A 23548-nucleotide genomic window follows, 5' to 3' on the forward strand; every position below is an offset into this window, starting at 1 on the left:
AAATATCACATAGGCAAGTTTGCGCGTAATGTAGTTGTGAATAGTCAGCGATGACCTGTAAACAAACGTCTGAATTACACACATACTATAAAGGAGCACCATGTTCCTTCTTCGAGTAATCGCCATAAAGGTTACAGTATACTAAATACTTTTGGTGTTTAATGCTATATCCTCTTAAACCAAAATCGTCATTAATTTGAAGACACAATTCTGTGTATGGGCACTTGCCATAACATGTGGTAGGGGGAAAATATTGTTGTATACTACAAATTCACTGGTTTGCTACTAGGTTGGAGACTACACGAGACTTCGACAGTTGGCAGGAAACCATCAACTGGAGAAGCCGGTAAAAAAATGGCCATAAAACAGCGACCGAATCCTGATCATTCTTACATACTGCATGACCTACCTTTTTTATTGTTTAAATCAATTTGTCTTGGAATGCTCTTTAAGAAAAGGTACGGTTATGAGGGTATCTACGAGCAGAGTTTGACTTTATTTTTTGTTCAAGTTGTTGCTTTTACATTGCATTTGTTAAGGAAATTGTTTAGTATATTTGTGACCATAAACCGCCCCATGGGGTTATAGATATACCACTGATAAGAGATAGCATGACGAAGTTATCGAATATTCAAGCCACATTACATGGGTTCTGGCACAGATGCGTCACGAGAAATTCTCTGAGGTACTTTCTAGTCGCCAAACAGTGATTTTCTCCGACCAACCGGTTCCGAGAATGCTTATGAGGGCGAGGCTACCTGGCGACTATTAATTCGTCTTTCGCATGAGACGTTAAACCGAGGTGCAGTGTACTAGGTGCTATACACCGGGCACTAAAAAATCCAGGGTCACCTCTGGAACGGGGTGTCCCCCGTAACCAACTAACACGTCTTTCTGGGGGCGATGGCCATATGGGAGACAATCCCGGTGCACTCGATAAAAAATAATGAAGCGACTATTATTGTTGATTGACGTCGGTCAACGACATAAGCGTTTATCGCAGATAGATAAACCAATAATTAGAGTTTTACCATGTAAGTGATATACAGGTAATTAATGCAGTACATGAAAGACAGTGTCGTGCATTATCCTCACATCTTTAAATTTGTAACAATAGTTACTTATGAAAAGTTAAAAGCAAATGGTTAGCATTTGAATCCTTACGGCGAGTAAGTTGTAAAACAAATAAACTTTTAAACAATTTACGCGGTAGCAATTTAATGCCAGTACATTTAGATTTCGTTCTGTTATAGTCACGTGTTAATATGTGCTGCATAAAGTCCCTTCGTACGCATCTACGTGTACACCATTCACTATACATGTACGCCATGTAAAACCCGTGTTTTTTAAGATAGATAATCCACTGATAAGATAGCATGACGAACTTATCGAATATTCAAGCCACATTACATGCGTTCTGGCACAGATGCGTCACGAGAAATTCTCTGAGGTACTTTCTAGTCGCCAAACAGTGATTTTCGCCGACCAATCGGTTCCGAGAATGCTTATGAGGGCGGGGTTACCTGGCGACTATTATTGTTGATTGACGTCAGTCAACGACATAAGCGTTTACCGCAGATAGATAAACCATTTATTAGAGTTTTACCATGTAAGTGATATACCGGTAATTACTGCAGTACATGAAAGACAGTGTCGTGCATTATCATCACATCTTTAAATTTTCAACAATAGTTACTTATGAAAAGTTAAAAGCAAATGGTGAGCAATTGAATCCTTATGGTAAGTTGTGAAATAAATAAACCTTTAAACAATTTACGCGGTAGCAATTAAATGTCAGTACATTTAGATTTCGTTTTCTTATAGTCACGTGTTTTTATGTGCTTCTTCAAGTCCCTTCGTACGCATTACCATTCACTATACATGTACGCCATGTAAAACCCGTGTTTTTTAAAGAGCGCGAAATTGATTCTGTCGTCTGTATATATAGAGTTCCACTCATGAAAAGCACGCGTGTTGAACAAATCAGGTGCTGTATCTAAATCCAGTTTTTAATAGAACTTTTATCGAAGAGGTGTTCAAGTTGGCATATATGTCTTGCGAAGACTCTGGTATAAGCAGTTGCCCTGCTCTGGTCGAGATACCGTATACCGTGTTATTCATCAATTACAGTTAAGGTAATACAGCGAAAAAGACTCCGGACGACGGACCATTTCCCCTCCCTTATCAACTCGTACTCGACCGTGTGTGTATTTGGAGGTTTACGAGGTCCTTTCCGAGCCAGAGGATACTTCATAATTATGCGGACCTGGACCCGGGCAGACTAAGTGAGAAGCGTGTTTACCAACCAGTGCGCTAACAGAAGAGATTAATACAAAACCCTAGTCGATATGGGCTAACATATTATGGCCTGCAGGGCACTCAATCTATCATATCTGCGGCCGAAGTCCCCCACCTGAAAAGTATACTTTTTTCACCTTTTGGGTGGAAAAATTTCCCCTGATTATTTTTTTTTTAAATGTGTCTCACGATTATTTTTATCTCAATTCTATTTCAATTTAATCTTGTCAAACATACTTAATTATGAAAACAGAAATGAATGTATGTGCAAACATGTACAAAAGTTATAATGAGAGAGTAAGTAAAAAAATCCCCCAAAAAGGGAAACGCCGCGAAAATTTCCCCTCATGAGGATAGCGACCCGCTTCCCCTAAAATGGATTGAGGGCCCTGGCCTGTATGATATGGATACAATTGTTATGATCTTTTCTTTACTTACATATTGACTACATAACACATTTTGGACATTTTAGTTTGTATAAAATATATTAATATTCGTACGCTTGGCAGATATCAGCAACTACGAAACGGAATACTGTTGAAATTAATTTAAACAGTAAACAATTATAAGAACAAAAATTTAACATCAATACAAACCAAAACATTTAAATAAATACACAATACCATGACAAATACATGGGTTCAACAAGTTATACACATATTACATGATTCCCCAGTTTAGTATGGAATATACTCAACGCCAATGTTTCATGCCTTAAAACAAAATGCAACAAAGACCATCAGTATTGTGATTCTTAAAACAGCATGCTCTGCAGAGATTTCTTGACATTGTTCATCTCTTGCTGTTGCTGCAAATAAAGACATTTTAATAAATTACCCAAAGTAATGCATCGGTATATATACCATCATAAAACCTGAGTATAAATCTTGAAATCATTATTTTGTACAAAGCCAAACCACGGATTCTAGATTACACGGATAAGAAACGGGACCGTTACGCCAAATATCTTGTCGTGTCTAAGTCACGTGACCGTGTCGTAACTATCGATCTTTTATCGAAGCGCCGAGGTTATAAATTTGATGTACTCACTCACGTATTTTGTTAAATTATAGTTTCATTTCTAGGCCGATTTTGACAAATTATATATCATTAGAAAGCTAACGTAACGTAGTTTTCAGATATATCATTATATATTGAGTTTTTCTTCTGAGTTCGGCAGCCCGGCGAGTTATAACTTTAACTTTTGCAAATAACATACCGTTTTGGAGTTTTAGAATCTAGATTTACGGTTGACATGTTCGTACTTTATACCGATTTGTAGCGTTTATATTTGGAGTTCAGTTTTAAAAATAACATCTTGCTTAGGAGAATAGAATTCTGTATACGATAGAAAAAAAAATTGTTTAAAAACTCAAGTAATTAAGGAATGAAGGCGGGAAAATGTAGCGCGCGTTCCTAACGCTCTGAACTGATGCTACGGTCTTGGCGATTATGCTTTTGTTTAGATACCGGCCATTGAATTTCCTTTGCCATGATTATTATATTTTTTATGAAATATATTGAAATATTTTGTTCTAGAGACATATCCATAAAGCTAAGTATTAATGAAGCTTAATAAATTTACGATTTCAGCTCTTGATTATAACACAGAAAGGGTGTTAATTTTATGATGAAACAGCGTATACAAATGTATAGCGGACCCTCTTGATATTTTTCGGCTTTGCATACTTCAAATATAATGGGTGTCAAAACATTCATCGTTTGTTGTTTATTATCAAAAAGGTTATTATGTAAAATTATATGAAAGGTTATTAACCATAAATTATAAATTAATTAAAATTATTTAAAGATTCTTGAAAATCACGGTCAACTGTCTATGCATGTATATTGAAATATCTTTATAAGTTAACAGAGTTATAAATATATAGAATTCTAAATTAAAACACTGTATTATTTGTATTTTTCGGAAAGATTATTCATACACTCTTTATAGGACTACGAAATGACGGAGTTTTTTTACCGGTACCCGCTAAATACGTCAAATGTTAAGTATTAGATTTTTTAAATGTTTAAAATGTACATGTATAGGTATTAAGCACTTATAATTATTGTGATTTAGCTGGCTGACATCTATACAGTATTTAGTTTATGGCAATCTGTATGGGCAGATGACTATAAATGTTTTCAATACGCTACATATCTCATAAACGCAAAATTGAGTATTGGGCGTTACATTACTCCAAGAAATGACCACTAATACCACGAGAAGACATGGAGGTATCATAAAAAGTGTAATCTGACCAGACATTGCCACCTGTGGTTAGGGACCAATATACAAGTATAGGTCCCTGCTGTGGCGTATGACACCATAGTGTTATTTAGTATTGGTCGGCACAGTATCTGATCATAACGAGATAATTGGTTTGTGCTGAACACAGGGGCAATAAAACCACAGATCTATCAATAAACAAGATTATTGAGATATCTTTTTTTGAACACCGCGATAAAAATGCTCAAACCATGGACTCTAGAATACACGGATAAGAAACATGGCAACATTCTCAGAATCATCACTGCTATATGTGTAATCACCTAACAATTCGTCTAAAAATAATTTATATATTTGAGTTGAAGACGATGTACTGTTGTTTAAGTCTGAATAAACTATCTGTCTGCCTGTCTAAATCCAAGCCGTCATCGTCCCGGTGAAAAAATCTGATTTTCAATAGTTGGACATGATGCCCTGATGTCAAAATACGAAATGACCCGCGTAACACTGACCGTGATTTTCAAGACTCTTTAATAAATTGATAATTTAAGGTAAATAACATTTCAAATAATTATACATAATTACCTTGTTGATAATAAACAGCAAACGATGAATGTTTTTGACACCCATTTTATTTCAAGTATGCATGCAAAGCCGAATAATATCGAGAGGGTCCGCTATATACGCTGTTTCATCATAAATTTTACAACCTTTCTGTGTTATAAACAAGAGCTGAAATCGTTAATTTATTAAGATTCATTTATAATAAGCTTTATTGATATGTTTCGTGAACAAAATACTACAATATATTCCATAAAAAATATAATAAGATGGCAAAAGAAATTCAATGGCCGATTTCTAAACACGGATTCTAGATTACAATATATACTCCGTGTTCTAAACAAAAGCATAATCGCCAAGACCGTAGCATCAGTTCAGTGCGTTAGGAACGCGCGCTACATTTTCCCGCCTTCATTCCTTAATTACTTTGGTTTTTAAACAAACATTTTTTCTATCGTATACAGAATTCTTTTCTCCTAAGCAAGATGTAATTTTTAAAACTGAACTCCAAATATAAACGCTACAAATTGGTATTAAGTACGAACATGTCAACCGTAAATCTAGATTCTAAAACTCCAAAACGGTATGATATTTGCAAAAGTTAAAGTTATAACTCGCCGGGCTGTCGAAATCAGAAGAAAAACTTAATATATATTGATATATCTGTTTACTGCGTAACGTAAGCTTTCTAATGATATATAATTTGTCAAAATCGGCCGAGAAATGAAACTATAATTTAACAAAAGACGTGAGTGGGTACATCAAAATGTATAACCTCGGCGCTTCGCTGTACGCTAATCGTAAAAGATCGATAGCCACGACACGTTAAAACGCGCGGTGGTAAAACATAAAATTTGTATTTCTTGTGTTTAACTCGCTATAAATCCATTAATAACAACAGGAATATACTAAAAGTTATATTTTTTTGAAAGAGGAATTAATAAGCAACAAGATAACGTATAAACCAATAAAATCGGATGAATAGTTTTTGCATAAGATTGAATTTACTAAAGTAAGGGTCAAATACTCGATTCATCTCCTGTCAATATACACTCCGTGGCCAAACTAACTGGTAATCATTTCAAACACATAGTTAAATCTTCCAAAAATCAAAAACTTACAGTATCCATGAGAATCTTCTTCTGAAGCATGCTCATTTCTTTTCGAAGTTCTACCTGTGCGTTGCTTGCTTGTTGCTGATGGCTCTTCTCTAGTTCTTCTAAACCCTGTGAGGTCAATCATCACATGATCATTAGAGTGAACACACCACAAACCAGAAATGACTGATTATTGTGGACACCTGATATATAGGAGCTCTTTGAAGGGAATCATTTCACAACAGAGACATAAACAACATGGTTGTCCAACCTTTTAACTTTTAAATCTCTTTCACCCTTCATTACCAATGTGACGCCATGCAAAACACTGTAATGCCAAGTATTCAAGTTTTAACATAATTGCCACACCACAAAAGCAGCGTAATGGTAATAATTTTAATTTCACTTTCATTTTAACACCATACAAAACATTGAAATAATTTAAGTTACATAAAATCATTGTAAAATCATACAAAACACTGTATTAATGGCAATAATTTAACTTATACTGTCTCTGTTACACCATACAGAACACTGCAATGGCAATAATGTGACCTATACTGTCATAGTTAACCCAAAAACCTATCAATATCGTATGGTTTAACCAAAGACCTATCAGTATACATGTATTATTGATAGGTCTTTGGTCAAACCATACAAAACACTGGAATGGCCATGTAACTTATGCTATCATTGTAACACCATACACAATACTGAAATGGCTTTCATAAGCTATGTTAAAAGATGACATTCATTTTGTTTTGGCTTTAAAAAAAAATGACTGAAAACCTCTGTTTATTACATAAGTTTGTTTAGTCGTCTAGTATAAAATTGCAATGAAGAATAATTTTCTAAAAATCAAGTGTACAAATGGGCACCTGACATCTCTTATATTTCTATAAATACACATATTTTCAATGCAATTTTTTAAAGTTTCTTATAGGTTGAATATATTTACTTTCAGATATGCTGACAGTTACCAGTACTAAGTCTGTAAGGTATAGATTGGTGAAAAAGCTGTTTTTTTACACCTGCAAATAAAATGCAGGCAATTTCGGTTTACCTTTGCATACTGGGAATGCAGCTGTTTAATAGTTTTCAGTCGTTGACTTTGCACAGCCCTGGTTTGTTCAAACAACTTTTGCTGCTGATTAAACATCACCTGAAACAAGGATGAATACATAATAAGCCCTGTCCACAAATACTTGAAAAAACTTTGCAGAAAATCGTTCTGATATGCATCTTATCAACATAACTTCAACAAGGGACAAAATTGTCACAAAACCATGTCTTCAATTTGAAAAAAAAAAGTCTGATAAAGGGAGATAACTCAAACTGAACTTATTGTTTATAATTAACCCCCTTTGTTTCAAAATAAATATATTTTTTGTTCTGGCGACCTTGACCTTGGAGATATTGACGTAATTCTTTCGTGCGACACACCGTCCAATGATGGTGAACAAATGTGCCAAGGATTTTAAAATCTCACAATGAATGACATAGTTATGGCCCAAAAAAGCTTGTTCCGCCCCGCCGGCCGACATTCGCCAATCTCCATTGTAGTTGACAGGCAAAAATGAAAATCAATGTCAGTTAAAATCGAATTTTCGATTGCAAAATTGTTTTGTGAACACAGGGCCAGTTTTTTCCTTCGGAAAACCTGGTTAAAAATGCAATGAACTTGTTCTAATATTGACACCTTAGTGAGTATTATTGCAAAGATTCTATAGACACACATGTGTATGCTTTCTTTTAAGTAAATCAAGTTGTTAGTAAACCACTACTATATATAAAGTTTGCATGTGTATTTCAATCGCCCCAAGCACGTTGAACAAATACATACCCTGCCCTGTTATTTCATGTATTTCTTTCAAACCATATAGTTTTTACTGTGAAATATTTTTTTAACATCAGGGTTGATGCTATTTTAGCATGCATTATTCTATTTGGACAGGGGGCTTTAACCATTTGTTATCAATAACTTTTGTTTGATTTTCCTACGATTTTTGTACCGGTAAGTAAAGATTGCTGTGAATAATTACTGAAAGATAGCCTGTTATCATCAAGTATTACTAACTTGGTAGTAATGTCCTTCAAATGAAATTCGGAACCAACAGAATGAACGAAAATACATATTTCAATAGAAAACCTAAATGCCAGAAAGTGGTTTTAACATTCTTATTTTTATAGTAAAATTACAGTAATGAAACACGCCTTTAAATTGTTACAATAAGTGTGAAATGTTTTTGTGTGTGGAGTCTTTGATGTAATATGTTGATGTTGTATTTACAGTAAGCTTGACTTCTTGGTCCTTAGTCTTCTCCAGATCAGACTCCCACTGCAGGAACACGGCATTTGCTTGCTTGTAAAACTCATCCTGGAGACGGTGTCTGTGCAGACAGTGTAGCAACAAATAATTAATTAAAGCATTAAGTGTTACAAAAAGCCGAATAACCTGTGTGATTAGTAAAAGGGGTTTTGTGAAAAAATGTTATTGTATCTATATAGATAAGAAGCTGTTTAAAAGTGTACATATTTCTGGGACCATTGATATTTAATAATATATAAACATCTTTTAATGAAACTTTTGCAAGTAGTCAGGTATATGTGATCAGCAGTTCATAGATATTTATTATCACTATTAAGCAGTTGAAATTCACTCTGATCTAGCTATATACATCAATTAAGTTCTTCTAACTCAAATTATATTTTCCTAGGACTGTCGCAGTCTTTCAAGTTAAGGGATGGACTGTAAACTAGGTCCACCAAATTTTTGATTGGTCCAGCAAAATTTACAAGTGTACTGGAGCAGTGTTTTTCAGGTGCATATACAAGATCGGAATGCATTGCTAACCTTTCCCCAGTTTGGACTCTCCATATGTCATCCACGGTCTTACTGCTTGCTCTTAGAGCGCCTTGTGTCAGCTGTTCAAGTCTCTTTTTCTTGTTCATCAACGAGTTCTTGATATAATCAGCTAGCAAAATGATCAAAAGCGTCCATAATATTATGTTGTTTACTCATAATCACTCACAAAAGTATATACAATATAATGCATTTAAATGCAGTACAGGTAGGTGAGCATTGCAATAAATAATTCAGTAACAAAATAATGTATTGAACTGGTTAAATACTTCACCAAAATGCAATTATGACAATTGATGTTCGTAAAACATGTATTCATAAACTTACTTCCAAAGCATTCCAGCATCTTTTGTATTCCTTGTCTGAAAAATAACGAATAATTGACAGTTAAGGCATTTATCTGACAAGCTGTAATAAGCCTTTAAAGCTTTTTATTTATGAGAAATATTCATCATTAAATGAATCACCAATAACAATTACTAACAATAGGATTGAGTTAGTAGACTGTAGGCATGTGAGTGATAAAAAAACAATGAACAGATTTGGCAAACGCCAACTTACGCCAGTTCTGATAACTTCCAGATTTGAATAAGTTTGTTAAATTGTGTGAGGTAAATTGTATAAAACAAAAACATAATCTTACTGCTAGTTTTTGTTTTATACAATTTACCTCACACAATTTAACAAACTTATTCAAATCTGGAAGTTAACAAAGGATGTATTACCTGACTGTTTCCCTTACATAATTGTAAATAAATACAAACATTCTTAATTTGGATTTATGAAACATTATTGATTAAAAAACATATTTTCTTTACCCAAAATCTTCTGGCTCTTCATCATTCTCAGCGACCCTCTTTTTGCCCTTTTGAGGTACCATTGGAGTTTCCCCAGCTAAGCAGAAAATAACAATCTTTATTTCATATTGCACACCATGTCTTTTTTTAATTGGTTATACTGTAGAAGACCTAAAAACATGTATCTAGCCAACAATACAAAATATGAAGAAAAAATACTAATTTATAGAAACTGGCAGTAGAATTAATACAAAAAAAAAAAGCAAACATTTGACCTTTTTGAATGCTGCATTATCTGACAAAAAAATTGCAGGCATACACGCCATACATTTTCTGACCAATTCCGGGACATTGAACTCAATTTTCAAGGAATTTTATATATATATATATATATATATATATATATATATATATATATATATATATATATATATATATATATATATAGACATGTATGCATTTTTGGTACACATTTTTTTCACATAATAAATTGCTAAGTTCGGAAGCCTTTCCAAAATACACTAGAACTATTAATGTCAAATTAAACATTACTACTTAATTATAAGATACAAGCCATGTATTTTTCATGTTAGAAAAGAGCACCAAATTGCTTTTGTGTACATATCACATCATCTGCAGGAAACGCATAGACAAAACTGCTGGACGCTTTGACATGGCGAGCGCAATTCAAATTCACTTATTATTTTTATTGTTATATTTACTGGGGGATCAGAACAAGACAGAAATAAACCTAGTGAGGATGACGATTTTCTATGCATAATTTTTTTACTCAACTTCTTTGGCGGTTAAACGTGCGAACATACCATGCTTTTAATTTTTTACTCAACGATGTTAGACTTCAGATGTGTGAACGACTCCTTAGCCCTTACGCTGCGGGAAATTATAACGTAGTATATTAAAGCCAATTAACAACCACATTAAACAATGCCGCCTTTTCAGTTTTACTGCGAACGTGAGACAATCGATATGATAATAGGACCCCTGTCAGGGCCCTTGTTCGGCCGTTTTTGGGGCAGAAATTTGGCCCCATTCCCCCCCTTAAAATAGTATACTTTCCCCCCTATTTCAGCATAAATTCCCCCCTCCAAATTTTTAAATTATTTTTTACTTTTATCCCTATGTTGTCAGCTGGTATCGTGCTATTAACCTTCGATTATAATATAAAATTAATGTATATTTATGTAAAGTACATTAAAATATTGCAATTTTAAGCGTTGAATGGTTGGTAAAAAGATCGTCTAAACTTCTCCTTTTCACCCAAAACTATGCGAAATTGCCCCCTCTAAAGACCCCGACCCCAATCCCCCAAAGTGCAGCAAGGGCCCTGCCTGTTAATTGATTGATTTTGACATGTAGCGTAGTCACCTATTCAGGTAGGCATTGCCATGGTGACGCTGCAGATTAGTGGGAACACAGATTCGAGATGCAGTTAAGCCTAAGATCAGGTACATGTATATATGGATTTTGTAAAATCGGGACATTTGACAGATTTCCGGGACTTTGGGACACGTTCTTCATTTCCAGGACAATCCCAGACAATCCAGGACGTATGGCGTGTATGTCGCAGGTTACACTGTTTAATAATATTGACTAGATCTGCATGCTGAAGCTTAACCCTTTAATAAAAGTGAACTTAGACGTGGCATATTTATGTAACTCTAAAATACAGTCCAACCTGACTTAGCGGTCAAATGAGAACAGTAGTCATCTGCAGATAGCTGTCATTCTTGATTCTTGCAGATGAAAATCATTTTTTACTTGACTATAACAGACACCTTGCTATAGTTGTCAAAGCCTGTATATTTCACTCCAACAGACAATGTTAAGTTACCTATGCAGAGACTGGTCATGAGGCAGTCATTTCAATGTGCAAAAAGTATACAATTAAATCAATCTGCCATGTTGTCTTTTACCTTTGAGCCTTTTGTGCCATTATGTCTAAAGTATGTTGTGTAGGTGTACAATTTATTCATCTACCTAATTGTGGCTGCCCGCTGCTGCTTATTTTAGTCAGTTTAGCATTAAAAAGCGCTGTGTGGAAATTTTATGGAGACGTTTAATCAACTGTAAAATCCTTGTAGGCTTTGTAATGGGTTTTTCCCCTAACTTAGTGTTGCCCCTTGTCAGATAATATATAATATAACATATTAAGTGATGCCTTATGGCAGCCAGAACTATGGTAGGGTTCTTGTTGAGTCGTTGTTTTTCTTGAGTCGCGGGTATAGATATTGCATTAAATACCCTTGTTACACTTTCTCACATGAATCTGTTATTATGGAAAAAAGTTTTGACAAGGTCAACATTTTGCTGGTCAAAAATGCAAAAAAACATGTCAATATTGTAATTTATCAGAACTCTGAAAAAATATTTCCTCTTTTATAAATTGTTCATACAGTGTTCCGAATTAAACCAAATCGTTTATTTATGAAATTTTTTCATTCTACATCATCTGTTGACATTTTTTTTGCAAGAAATAAACCATCCCTGCAATGTCAGTTTTAAGGCTCTTTATAGTATGCAAATCTTCAAATTGGAATAGCCAGAATGCCCGGGTCATCAAAAACCCTATCCTCAAGATGGTGGTTTGACACCATCAACACAATCGATTATTTATTACTCAGCATTTATGATTTAATGAACATAGTTATACGCCCGTTTTTCAAAACGGGACGTATTATAGTTTCACCCTTGACGGGCGGCGGCGTCCACAGCCGTGTCCGCTCTCTAATTCAAATAGTTTTCATCCGATCTTCACCAAACTTGGTCAGAAGTTGTATCTAGACAATATCTAGTTCAAGTGTGAATATGGGTCATGTTGGGTCAAAAACTAGGTCACGGGGTCACTTGGTGCATTTCAAGGATTTAGCATGGTGTCTGCTCTCTAATTAATTGAAGTAGTTTTCATCCAATCTTCACCAAACTTGGTCAGAAGTTGTATCTAGAAAATACCTAGGTCAAGTTTGAATATGGGTCATGCCGGGTCAAAAACTAGGTCACATGGTCACTTAGCGCATTTCAAGGATTTAGCATTGTGTCCGCTCTCTTATTGAAGAAGTTTTCATCCGATCTTCACCAAACTTGGTCAGAAGTTGTATCTAGACAATATCTAGGTCAAGTTTGAATATGGGTCATGCCGGGTCAAAAACTAGGTCACGGGGTCACTTAGTGCATTTCAAGGATTTAGCACGGTGTCCGCCATCTATTTGAAGTAGTTTTCATCCGATCGTCACCAAACTTGGTCAGAAATTGTGTCTTAATGATATCTAGGTCAAGTTAAAATATTGTTCATGCCGGGTCAAAAACTAGGTCATAAGGTCACTAAGTGCATTTCAAGCATTTAGCATGGTGTCTGCTCCATAATTGAAGTAGTTTTCATCCGATCTTCACCAAATTTGGTCAGAAGTTGTGTCTAGATGATATGAAGGTCAAGTTCAAATATGGGTCATAGTAAAGTTATCAAGTTGTCCAAAACCTTCAAACGGGTGTATCTTGTGACAGTTTGGCACTCTTGTTTTATGTTCATAACTACTGGCCATGAACTGATAAAATTCTGATATATTTGATACAAAGTTTTCACAAAACTGTATGTTGAGCAAAGTCAGAAGATTTATTATAGCGAAATTTTTAGTTAGGGTAGCCAGAGCAGACATAGCTTCGGTCCGTCCTAGTCTCATTTATAAGACGCGCAAAGAATTTAGAGATACTTTTTATATGGGCTAAATTCTTTGGAACGTCTCATCGGGGAAAAGTAAAAAATGTGTTGGAAAGTTTAAATTATTATTATTATTATTATACCGGATTTATATAGCGCCCATTTCATGCAAGAGTGCACGTTCAAAGGCGCTTTACATAAGAACATTTGACGTATCGCAGATACAAATACATTTTGCAACACTGTTTCAAAGAAATCGATCAAAACTACTCAATTATACTATAAAAACACTCTAGTATACTATAAGTACTACGTAATAACATGCACAGTAACCCTAGATTACAAAGATCAACAAGACACTATAAAACTACCCTATGTGTATAGCTATAAGACAATTAATGAAAATTAAATATAACAAGAGCAACGCCTTGCGGGTGCAGACCGCTCATCTATTTTCGTTTTAAAGGTGAAGGGACTCTCATTTTCAATCACAAAGGAGGGAGGGGTGGAGTGAAGAGGGGTGTATAGTGTGGGGGTGAGGACATTTATTACATTATTTTCCAAAAATGCGAAAAAAAAAAAAAATCGGGGGGGGGGGGGGGGTGGGTGGGAGGTAGTTCAAACATAAATTAATAAAAATAAAAATTTGCGTTTTTTAACCGTTTAAAAAAAAAAGAAATTTGTGAGGGTGGGGTGGGGGTATAGTGTGAGGGTGTGGTGGTCATTTGTGAGATGATCTTAAAAAAAAATAAAAAAAAAATAGGGGGGGGGGGGGGGGTGTGATTCGGGTGGGGGGAGGGGGGGATTCTACGGTGCGATGGTTGGACGGTATTTCAAACATAAAATAATAACAAGAGTTCCGCGGTCGGAGATGACCGCATTGAAGCCGGATTTTTGATTTAAATGACAGGAAAGTACCTTTCGTGTTTTTGTCAATGCAATACTTAAATTACTGAAAACCTTTACGTCAAGTTTGAGATTCTAGGTCCAAGCATACCAAAGTTATAACAATTTTAACATTTTAACATTGAAGGTCACAGTGACCTTGACCTTCAAATGAATGACATTGAAATGACCAGTGGTCATCTTCTAGTACTGGCCAATCTTTATTTCAAGTTTGAAGACTCTAGGTACAAGCATACCAAAGTTATAACATGAAATAAGAACTTTAACATTTTTACATTCAAGGTCACAGTGACCTTGACCTTCAAATGAATGACCTTGAAATGTCCAGTGGTTACTTACTAGTTCTGGCCAACCTTCATGTCAAGTTTCAAGACTCTAGGTCCAAGCATACCAAAGTTATAACAACTTTAACATTTTTACATTCAAGGTCACAGTGACCTTGACCTTCAAATGAATGACCTTGAAATGTCCAGTGGTTACTTACTAGTTCTGGCCAACCTTCATGTCAAGTTTCAAGACTCTAGGTCCAAGCATACCAAAGTTATAACAACTTTAACATTTTTATATTGAAGGTCACAGTGACCTTCACCTTCAAATGAATGACCTTGAAATGACCAGTGGTCATCTGTTAATCCTGGCCAACCTTCATGTCAAGTTTGAAGACTCTAGGTCCAAGCATACCAAAGTTATAACATGAAATAAGAACTTTAACATTTTTACATTCAAGGTCACAGTGACCTTGACCTTCAAATGAATGACCTTGAAATGACCAGTGGTTACTAACTAGTTATGGCCAACCTTCATGTCAAGTTTCAAGACTCTAGGTCCAAGCATACCAAAGTTATAACAACTTTAACATTTTTTATATTGAAGGTCACAGTGACCTTGACCTTCAAATGAATGACCTTGAAATGACCAGTGGTCATCTGTTAATCCTGGCCAACCTTCATGTCAAGTTTGAAGACTCTAGGTCCAAGCATACCAAAGTTATACCATGAAAGGTCCAAGCATACCAAAGTTATAACAACTTTAACATTTTTTATATTGAAGGTCACAGTGACCTTGACCTTCAAATGAATGACCTTGAAATGACCAGTGGTCATCTGTTAATCCTGGCCAACCTTCATGTCAAGTTTGAAGACTCTAGGTCCAAGCATACCAAAGTTATACCATGAAATAAGAACTTTAACATTTTCGAGCACGCCGCCCGCCCGCCCCCCCGCCCGCCCGACAACATCAATCTATAAGCCGAGATTTTTTCGAAAAAAATCCGGCTAAAAATAAATCTTTGTGTTTTTTAACAGTTTCAAAAAAATTAATTTGGGGGGGGGGGGGGGGGTATAGTGTGAGGGTGTGGTCACATGTCATTTGTGAGATGATCTTAAAAAAAAAAAAATAGGGGGGGGGGAAGGATTCGAGGGGGGGGGGGGGGGGGGGGGGGGGGCACGGGGGATGGTTTGGGTGGAGTCTATTGTGGTATGTCAGGTAAGAGTAGTTTTGTCAAAGAATCAATCAAATCTTATCATAAATAAAGAAGTTATGGCAATTTTAGCAATATTTAATAATTTGACCTTGAGAGTCATGGTCATTCAAAGGTCAAGGTAAAATTCAACTTGCCAGGTACAGGAACCTCATGATAGCATGAAAGTATTTGAAGTTTGAAAGCAATAGCCTTAATAGTTAAGAAGTAATGTGGATCGAAACACAAAATTTAACCATATATTCAAAGTTACTAAGTCAAAACAGGGCCATAATTCCGTAAAAATGACAACCAGAGTTATGCAACCAGCGATTTTCCTTGTCCAATTGGGAAAAGTACCAGTACCAGTCCAATTGGGAACAAGGGACAAAATTATCACAAAACCAGGTTTTCATTGTGAAAAAAAAATCTGATAAAGGGAGAAAACTCAAACTGAACTTTTGAAATGACCAAAAAAATTAACCCCCTTTGTAAGTTTTTTTTTTTTTTTAAATCTATTTTTAGTCGTGGCGACCTTGACATTGGAGATATTGACGTGATTCTTTCGTGGGACACACCGTCCCATGATGGTGAACAAATGTGCCAAATGATTTTAAAATCTCACAATGAATGACATAGTTATGGCCAGGACAAGCTCATTTATGGCCATTTTTGACCTTTGAACTCAAAGTGTGACCTTGACCTTGGAGATATCGACGTAATTATTTCGCGTGACACACCGTCCAATGATGGTGAACAAATGTGCCAAATGATTTTAAAATCTGACGATGAACGACATAGTTATGGCTCGGACAAGCTCATTTATGGCCATTTTTGACCTTTGAACTCAAAGTGTGACCTTGACCTTGGAGATATCGACGTAATTATTTCGCGCGACACACCGTCCAATGATGGTGAACAAATGTGCCAAATGATTTTAAAATCTGACAATGAACGACATAGTTATGGCCCGGACAAGCTTATTCCGCCAGCCCGCCAGCCAGCCCGCCAGCCAGCCAGCCCGCCCGCATTCGCCAATCTAATAACCAGTTTTTTCCTTCGGAAAACCTGGTTAAAAATCGAGTCGTGAAAACCTCAAAATTGGGAAAAATCGAGTCGTGAAAACCTCAAATTGGGAAATTGGTGTATTTGATTTTTTGCTCCCAAATACTTTAAAATTGATAACCAAGTGTTTTCAAGCTGTCAATATTATATAAACCTAGGTTCAAGCTATAGAGCTGCAAAGGGAAATGTTGCTTTTTACCTTTGATTGGGAATTTAAGGACAGCAATTGGGAAATTTGTATTTTTTTCGTAATTGGGAAAGTGCCGTTTACCGGTACTTTATAAAGAAGGAGGAAAATCGCTGGCAACTTGTCCTTTTACTGTACCCTTATGATAATTTGCGAGTGTTCCAAGTATGAAAGCAATATCTATGATACTTTAGGGGTAAAGTGGACCAAAACACAAAACTTAACGAAATTTTCTAAGTATAAAGGACCCATAATTCCGTCCAAATGCCAGTCAGAGTTACATAACTTTGCCTGCACAGTCCCCTTATGATAGTTAATAAGTGTTGCAAGTATGAAAGCAATAGCTTTGATACTGTAGGAATAAAGTGGACCTAAACACAAAACTTAACCAAATTTTCAATTCTCTAAGTATAAAAAGGGCACATAATTCTGTCAAAATGCCAGTCAGAGTTACATTACTTTGCCTGCACAGTCCGCTTATGATAGTTAGTAAGTGTTGCAAGTATGAAAGCAATAACTTTGATACTTACGGAATAAAATGGACCTAAACACAAAACTTAACCAAAATTTTCAATTTTCTAAGTATAAAAAGGGCACATAATTCTGTCAAAATGCACGCCAGAGTTATCTAACTTTGCCTGCCCAGTCCCCTCATGATAGTAAGTAAGTGTACCAAGTTTGAATGCAATAGCATTGATACTTTCTGAGAAAAGTGGACCTAAACGCAAAACTTAACCAAAATTTTCAATTTTCTAAGTATAAAAAGGGCACATAATTCTGTCAAATTGCATGCCAGAGTTATCTCACTTTGCCTGCCCAGTCCTCTCATGATAGTAAGTAAGTGTACCAAGTTTGAATGCAATAGCATTGATACTTTCTGAGAAAAGTGGACCTAAACGCAAAACTTAACCGGACGCCAACACCGACGCCAAGGTGATGACAATAGCTCATAATTTTTTTTCAAAAAATAGATGAGCTAAAAACAATCAGTACTACGTAGAACAACAAAACAAACATGCACAGTAACCATAGATTTGAAAGATCTGCAAGACAAACCAGAGACAAAACAGAGACAGAGACAAGGGGTACGTCAAGATACCATTACCACCAGTCCACAAACCCTCAAAGGAATACATGTAATTATGCTTCCTTTAAAAGGGTTAATTGAAGTTCATGATGATTGAGATTTTATATAAGGAATTGAATAAACCACTGCTTATATTGCATAAGATTGGAGGAAGAGGTGAGTTTTCAGTGCCTTTTTGAATGAATTCAGTGTTAAAGAACCTCGAATGTTTGATGGAAGTGAGTTCCAGAGTTCGGGAGCAGCGTACATAAAACGTCGCTCCCCGTATGATACGGATTTAATCTTCGTTGGAATTACTAATGAAGTCGCTTCGTTCTTTGATCTTAAGTTTCGCCTTGGTTCGAAGACTTCAAGTAGATATACAGGCGATTGTCCATTTAAGGCTTTGAACGCATTGGTAAGTATTTTGAAGTGGATTCTTTTTTCTACTGGGAGCCAGTGTAATTCTTTTAGGATCGGTGTTATGTGACTATAGCCGTATATTCTTGTGATAACACGCGCTGCAGTGTTTTGAACATTTTGTAGTTTCTTGATAGCTGCTGTTTGTGTTCCATACAGAAGTGCATTGCAATAGTCTAGCCGAGACGTGACAAGTGAATTGACCAAGGATTTTGAGGCATTTGGTGTAAGATATTGCCTGACGTGACCTATTTGCCTAATCTGACCGAAACATGATCTACTTATAGCATTAATATGGTGTTCCGTGTTCATTCTTGAATCAAACCAAGCACCAAGATTTCGAACGTATTGCGATGGTTTAATTGTCGAGTCCCCTACTTAAATAGTTAACCCATCTACGTACGTTGTTTTTACTTGAAAATACTTTGACCTCGGTTTTGTCGGTGTTAAGTTTGAGCATGTTTGTATTCATCCACGAGATGATATCGTGGAGGCATTTTTCAACTTGATTTAGTGTTTCGTCTTGGGCTGCTCCATCGGTGGGTTCAAAGGAAAGGTAGAGCTATGAGTCATCGGCGTAGAAGTGATGCCCGAGTTCATGTTTTTTGCAAATTTCCCCAACAAATTTTCATCAATTTGCGTAAAATTGCAAAGTAACATTACCAACTCATTCAGTTTTAGTTCAAAGTCCATTTTTACCTAAATATCGTCGAATTGAAGTTAGAAAGGCATAAATTCTTCAGTTGAAGCAAGATTATACAATTTTTATATGTGTTGAATTGTAATAAATTGATACAAATATGTTATAATAACACACAATATGCAAGAAAAATGATACATTGAAGACGAATTTCATTAAATGCAACAAATACAAATTAGCGCCCCGAGCCGATTGTGACGAAGATGATTAGTACATATTTTCCTACAATAACCAATGCATTCGTCTTTTATTAAGTGTGCCGAATGAATCAATATCCCTGTAGGAATTTCAAATGAACTGTTAAACTAAATTTAGATTCACATTCTACATGCATGATATACATGCTGGCGAATTCAGCTGTACAGCCTTTTTCGAGTTCAGAATTAAATATCTGGCTTGTCTAGCATTTTTCAACACATGTTCTTCTTAACTTTTATTTTAGTTTATATTGAAATATATGTATAATATTTTTTTACACATTTTATATTTTTAATAAATATTTGACAAGATTGTATATACCCGCTTTAAACTTCTGCTTAAAATGCAACAATATCACTGACCTCTTGCCATATTATGAAACAGATTTAAATATCAACCAATCAGAAGAAGGCATTATGGTGTAACGTGTACGTGTAATTTTATTTAACATGAGCTTTTAACACTGACTTTTACCTAACTAGATCTAGTATGCTCATCTTTGTCGATTTAATAAGCATATGTTCAAAACAGATATGGTGCAGTTTCTATTCACTCTTCTAAGTTTCAGCAACTTATTATGCATGTCTTTTTCGCACCTCTGTCTGTGTTGATTTATTTTACTTACATTGTACGTTACATAGGACGGTATACTGTACGATCTGTATCAATATTATTTATGTACGGTATAAAAATAAAAGATGTAATTTATTTCAGAATATTTTAATTGTCATTTTAGAAAAAAACAACAATGTTTAATTAATCGAGAAAAGTATAATAACATCGGTTTACTATGTAATGCTCTGCACCACAACAGACGAACGCAACAACAGACGAACGCAAACTGTATTTTACGCCGTTTATTCTTCCACATTTAAACCAGATACTTTACATCGAGGTTGTGTTATCGATTTATATCTACACAGCGAGCGAATCGAGAGATATTGAAAATTTGAATAGTGGGTGGATTTAAATTGCTCAGGCGTGCAAAATTCAAAGTGTCATTACATAATTTTTACGCAACATTATCGACAAATGAATTATCTACACAGGTATGTAAAATTATTGCAATCCGTTGATATTAAGTGTCTGATATCGGGGCTTGAATGTTGCGCACAAAATCCTTGCGCAACAATATAGACAAAGAAGGAAAACATTCCACCATATTTTGAATGCCAGCCTGTTCCACATATTACCAATATAAAAAGTAGTTTATTATTTGAAAGCGTCAACAAGTTGGACTACGGCCCGTCCCGCGTCCGCGTCACAACATTGAAATATAAAATCAGTTTTAGCTTTGCTAGGGTTACCTCTTAAAGGGCTGTTACCCTGGTCACTACTTTGAGATGAACCAGCATGGAAATCATCCATCTCTTCTGCTTTCTGTGCTGATGGTGGAGCGTTTTCTTTATTTTTTCTCGGCATCTCAGGACGTTTCTTTTGCAGACGATAACCGGATTGAGACTGGTTCAGTTCTTGCAATGAACGAGTTGACGTCACGTGCACCTGAAAAAGAAAGAAAACCATTCTAGGTCAGCATCTATACACGTTGCTTTTTGCACTTTAACGATAATTGGTAGTAAGAACGAGTAAAAATAAATAAACAGGTAGTTTTACCAAGATGACAGACAAATAAGGCATAAATAAGAACTTAACATTAATAAACGTAGGCTCTATTTGCAATAAAAATATTTCTGACATATTGACTCTGACCATTTGTTAATATTACAATTTGAATATTTTTTAATACATTATTGTGCTTACTTAAAAGTTGAAAGTTTAAGCTGTAATTTGAAATTGTCAAAATATGTCTCAATCACCGGATCCCTTTGGTTGGGTTTATTTTTTTATTTCAAACATATTTCAAGCAAATTGTAAACAATATGTTTAAATAAAATTTTGCTAATTGCGATCCTTAATTGACATTATGCCACACTGTAAACTTAATTCAAAGGCCAACCGTAATTACTGTAAGTTTTCGGACGCTCAAAGTTTTCGGACACCTTACCGTTATTTAGCAAAAATAATTATTGTTCGTGAATCTAAATTTCGGACATACGTGTTTTCGTTCATAATTAATGTCTCTTAATTTTGTGACAGTATATTTTACCGTGCTTTTCTACAGACTTCGGCACTGTTTTCGCTTATCTTGTCAATGTGACACTTCGATCATGGATTTTTACAACGGGATTAAGGTCATAAAGTTAGCAAAGACTTAGTAAAGCTGTGAAGTGGTTTTAATTTTTTAAGCATAAAAAGAAGAGTTTATAACAAGTTAACATAGAGTAATTACGTTAGTTCGTCTTGCAATTGAATGTGTGCTTCAAGCTTTTATGAGTATACTCAAATCCGGTTGACTCGAGGTATTTCATAAGCACCCCCTATCTTTTGTTTTAAACAAACCTGCTTGACCTACTTATCAAATCTGACAGAGAATTTCTCTGGCTGCCAGCATGAATAGCTGCATGATTGAATTGGTTTTTGGTTATTAAATGTCACAACACTCAGACCTTAACAATATAGGAATTTTTATAGTTCAGTTAATTGTCATAACAAAAAAATAGGACAGTAATTGAAAATAATTGTGCTTTTTATTTTATTTTATATCTTAAATTCCATATATTTAAATTGTAAAATACTTTATTGGTTGTTACTTTGAAAAGTATGTCAGAGCTTTGATTATTTATGTTTACCGGTAATTTAATATTGGTGCTGTTTAACATATTTTCCGCGAATCTTCCCGGCGAAAAACTAAACTACATAGCCAGACAGTGGTTTTGGATTTGTTTCTATAGCAGTTAATATTGAAGGATTTTCGTCATAAAAAGGCAATTGTCCAATAAAGTAAAGTTAAATATGAATGTCCTTGAAATAATTTATCTGATATATGAAGATGGTTTCATGGCACAGGTGAATATTCCTCAAGTACTGGAGTCAACCGTGTTGCAGTATACATGATACAGCTGAATGTTCTTCCAGAAAAAATCTGATTCCATGTCAAAAAATTAAGTTTGTGTATAAACTTGAATTTAATCTACCTCAAACATTACAGTTACCATCTACATAAATTTGCGTGTTGTTTTTGGATAAATGCTTAAAACAATTTTTTTATAAATTTTGAACCATAATCAAATCGATAGCAGAATTTTTTAAAAAGTAATTTAATCAATTTTACAGATGTTCCAGAGATAGTCAGTGTAGCACATTCGGTTGATAAGACACGAGCTATCATGACAAGGATTACAGAGTCAGTCTAGTCCATGTAAACTTATTCCCAGAGCCTTTGATAATTTTTGCTATAGCGGCTCTGTGTGTACATATGCACCCCCAGCGAATTTCCTCCCTAATTGGGACAAGAACCTGTACCATACCAATTGGGAATAATTAGCACAAAACCCCCTGAAATTGGAGAAATTCGCGTCGTTAAATCTTCCAATTGGGATTGATGTGTTTTTTTAATTGCTTGGTATCAATAGCACAAATCAACTCAAATATTGATTTACATTCATTTTGGCTTGAAATGTTCAGTGTCAGGGCTCATTTTATTTGTTAACTTGCAGATAATGCACTTTTGGAAAAAAATGGACGAAATTTTCCTACCCTTTGGGATATTTTTCAGACAGCAAATGGGAATTTTGTAGTTTTTCTTCAATTGGGAAAGTATCTTTTACGGATACTTTATAAAGAAGAGAAAAATCACTGACCCCTTTATAAACAAATTAGCAGTTTTGTGCACAGATTTTGTGCGCATCACTTAACAGATGTTTTTCGGTACCAATTAAGGAAAGCAACAAATAAACTTTAAAAACATAATAAATTTACCTGAATGGCAGCCTAAGGACGTTATCCTTTGCATGCAACCTAAAAAACACGACGATGTTTCAGCAGACTATTCTTGCTGAAATTTTCATTTTGAAATTTGGAACAGCTTTCGAAACCTGTTCAACATCCTTATCAACTTAGGTTACAGTGATTTTTTTTGCTAAAAATTACCGCCGATTTTCGGCTGCTTCCCAGATGCAAAAATCAAC

General features: G+C 35.2%; 2 protein-coding genes and 1 long non-coding RNA gene across 7 annotated transcripts in view; 2 read left to right on the forward strand and 1 right to left on the reverse strand.

The window, feature by feature from the left end:
- The window catches only part of LOC127862171 (nucleoporin NUP35-like), a 140056-nt gene that overhangs the window by 88544 nt on the left and 27964 nt on the right, over nt 1–23548 (forward strand). The window contains exon 1 of one of the 4 annotated variants that reach the window (XM_052401194.1): nt 20943–21049. The exons of 2 other annotated variants lie outside the window; for them this stretch is intronic. Coding sequence is in view for 1 of the 2 variants with exons in the window: in XM_052401180.1 (XP_052257140.1) it covers nt 21325–21349 (25 nt within the window). In the remaining variant the exon portion in view is untranslated. Of the gene's footprint in view, nt 1–20942; nt 21050–21266; nt 21350–23548 lie in introns of those variants that run through there. One more of the 4 variants, XM_052401180.1, reaches the window with a different exon arrangement.
- Nucleotides 1589–7291, forward strand: LOC127862452 (uncharacterized). Its single transcript, XR_008040628.1, has 3 exons — nt 1589–1740; nt 2131–2285; nt 7151–7291. It is a non-coding gene; the product is annotated as an uncharacterized LOC127862452 (long non-coding RNA).
- Nucleotides 2953–21230, reverse strand: LOC127862289 (synaptonemal complex protein 3-like). 2 transcript variants are annotated; one of them, XM_052401361.1, is made up of 9 exons: nt 21174–21230; nt 20828–21023; nt 9868–9943; nt 9377–9411; nt 9041–9161; nt 8477–8576; nt 7250–7348; nt 6211–6315; nt 2953–3106 (listed from the first exon to the last, which is right to left on the reverse strand). In XM_052401361.1, exons 1-9 carry the CDS (start codon nt 21216–21218, stop codon nt 3053–3055), a joined length of 831 nt encoding a protein of 276 aa, XP_052257321.1. In that variant the 5' UTR covers nt 21219–21230; the 3' UTR covers nt 2953–3052. The 2 variants fall into 2 exon arrangements, with proteins under 2 accessions (XP_052257321.1, XP_052257329.1); XM_052401369.1 differs by lacking the exon at nt 21174–21230 and adding an exon at nt 21135–21173.

The sequence above is a fragment of the Dreissena polymorpha genome, chromosome 1 (genome assembly GCF_020536995.1).
Source record: "Dreissena polymorpha isolate Duluth1 chromosome 1, UMN_Dpol_1.0, whole genome shotgun sequence".
Classification (NCBI taxonomy): domain Eukaryota; kingdom Metazoa; phylum Mollusca; class Bivalvia; order Myida; family Dreissenidae; genus Dreissena; species Dreissena polymorpha.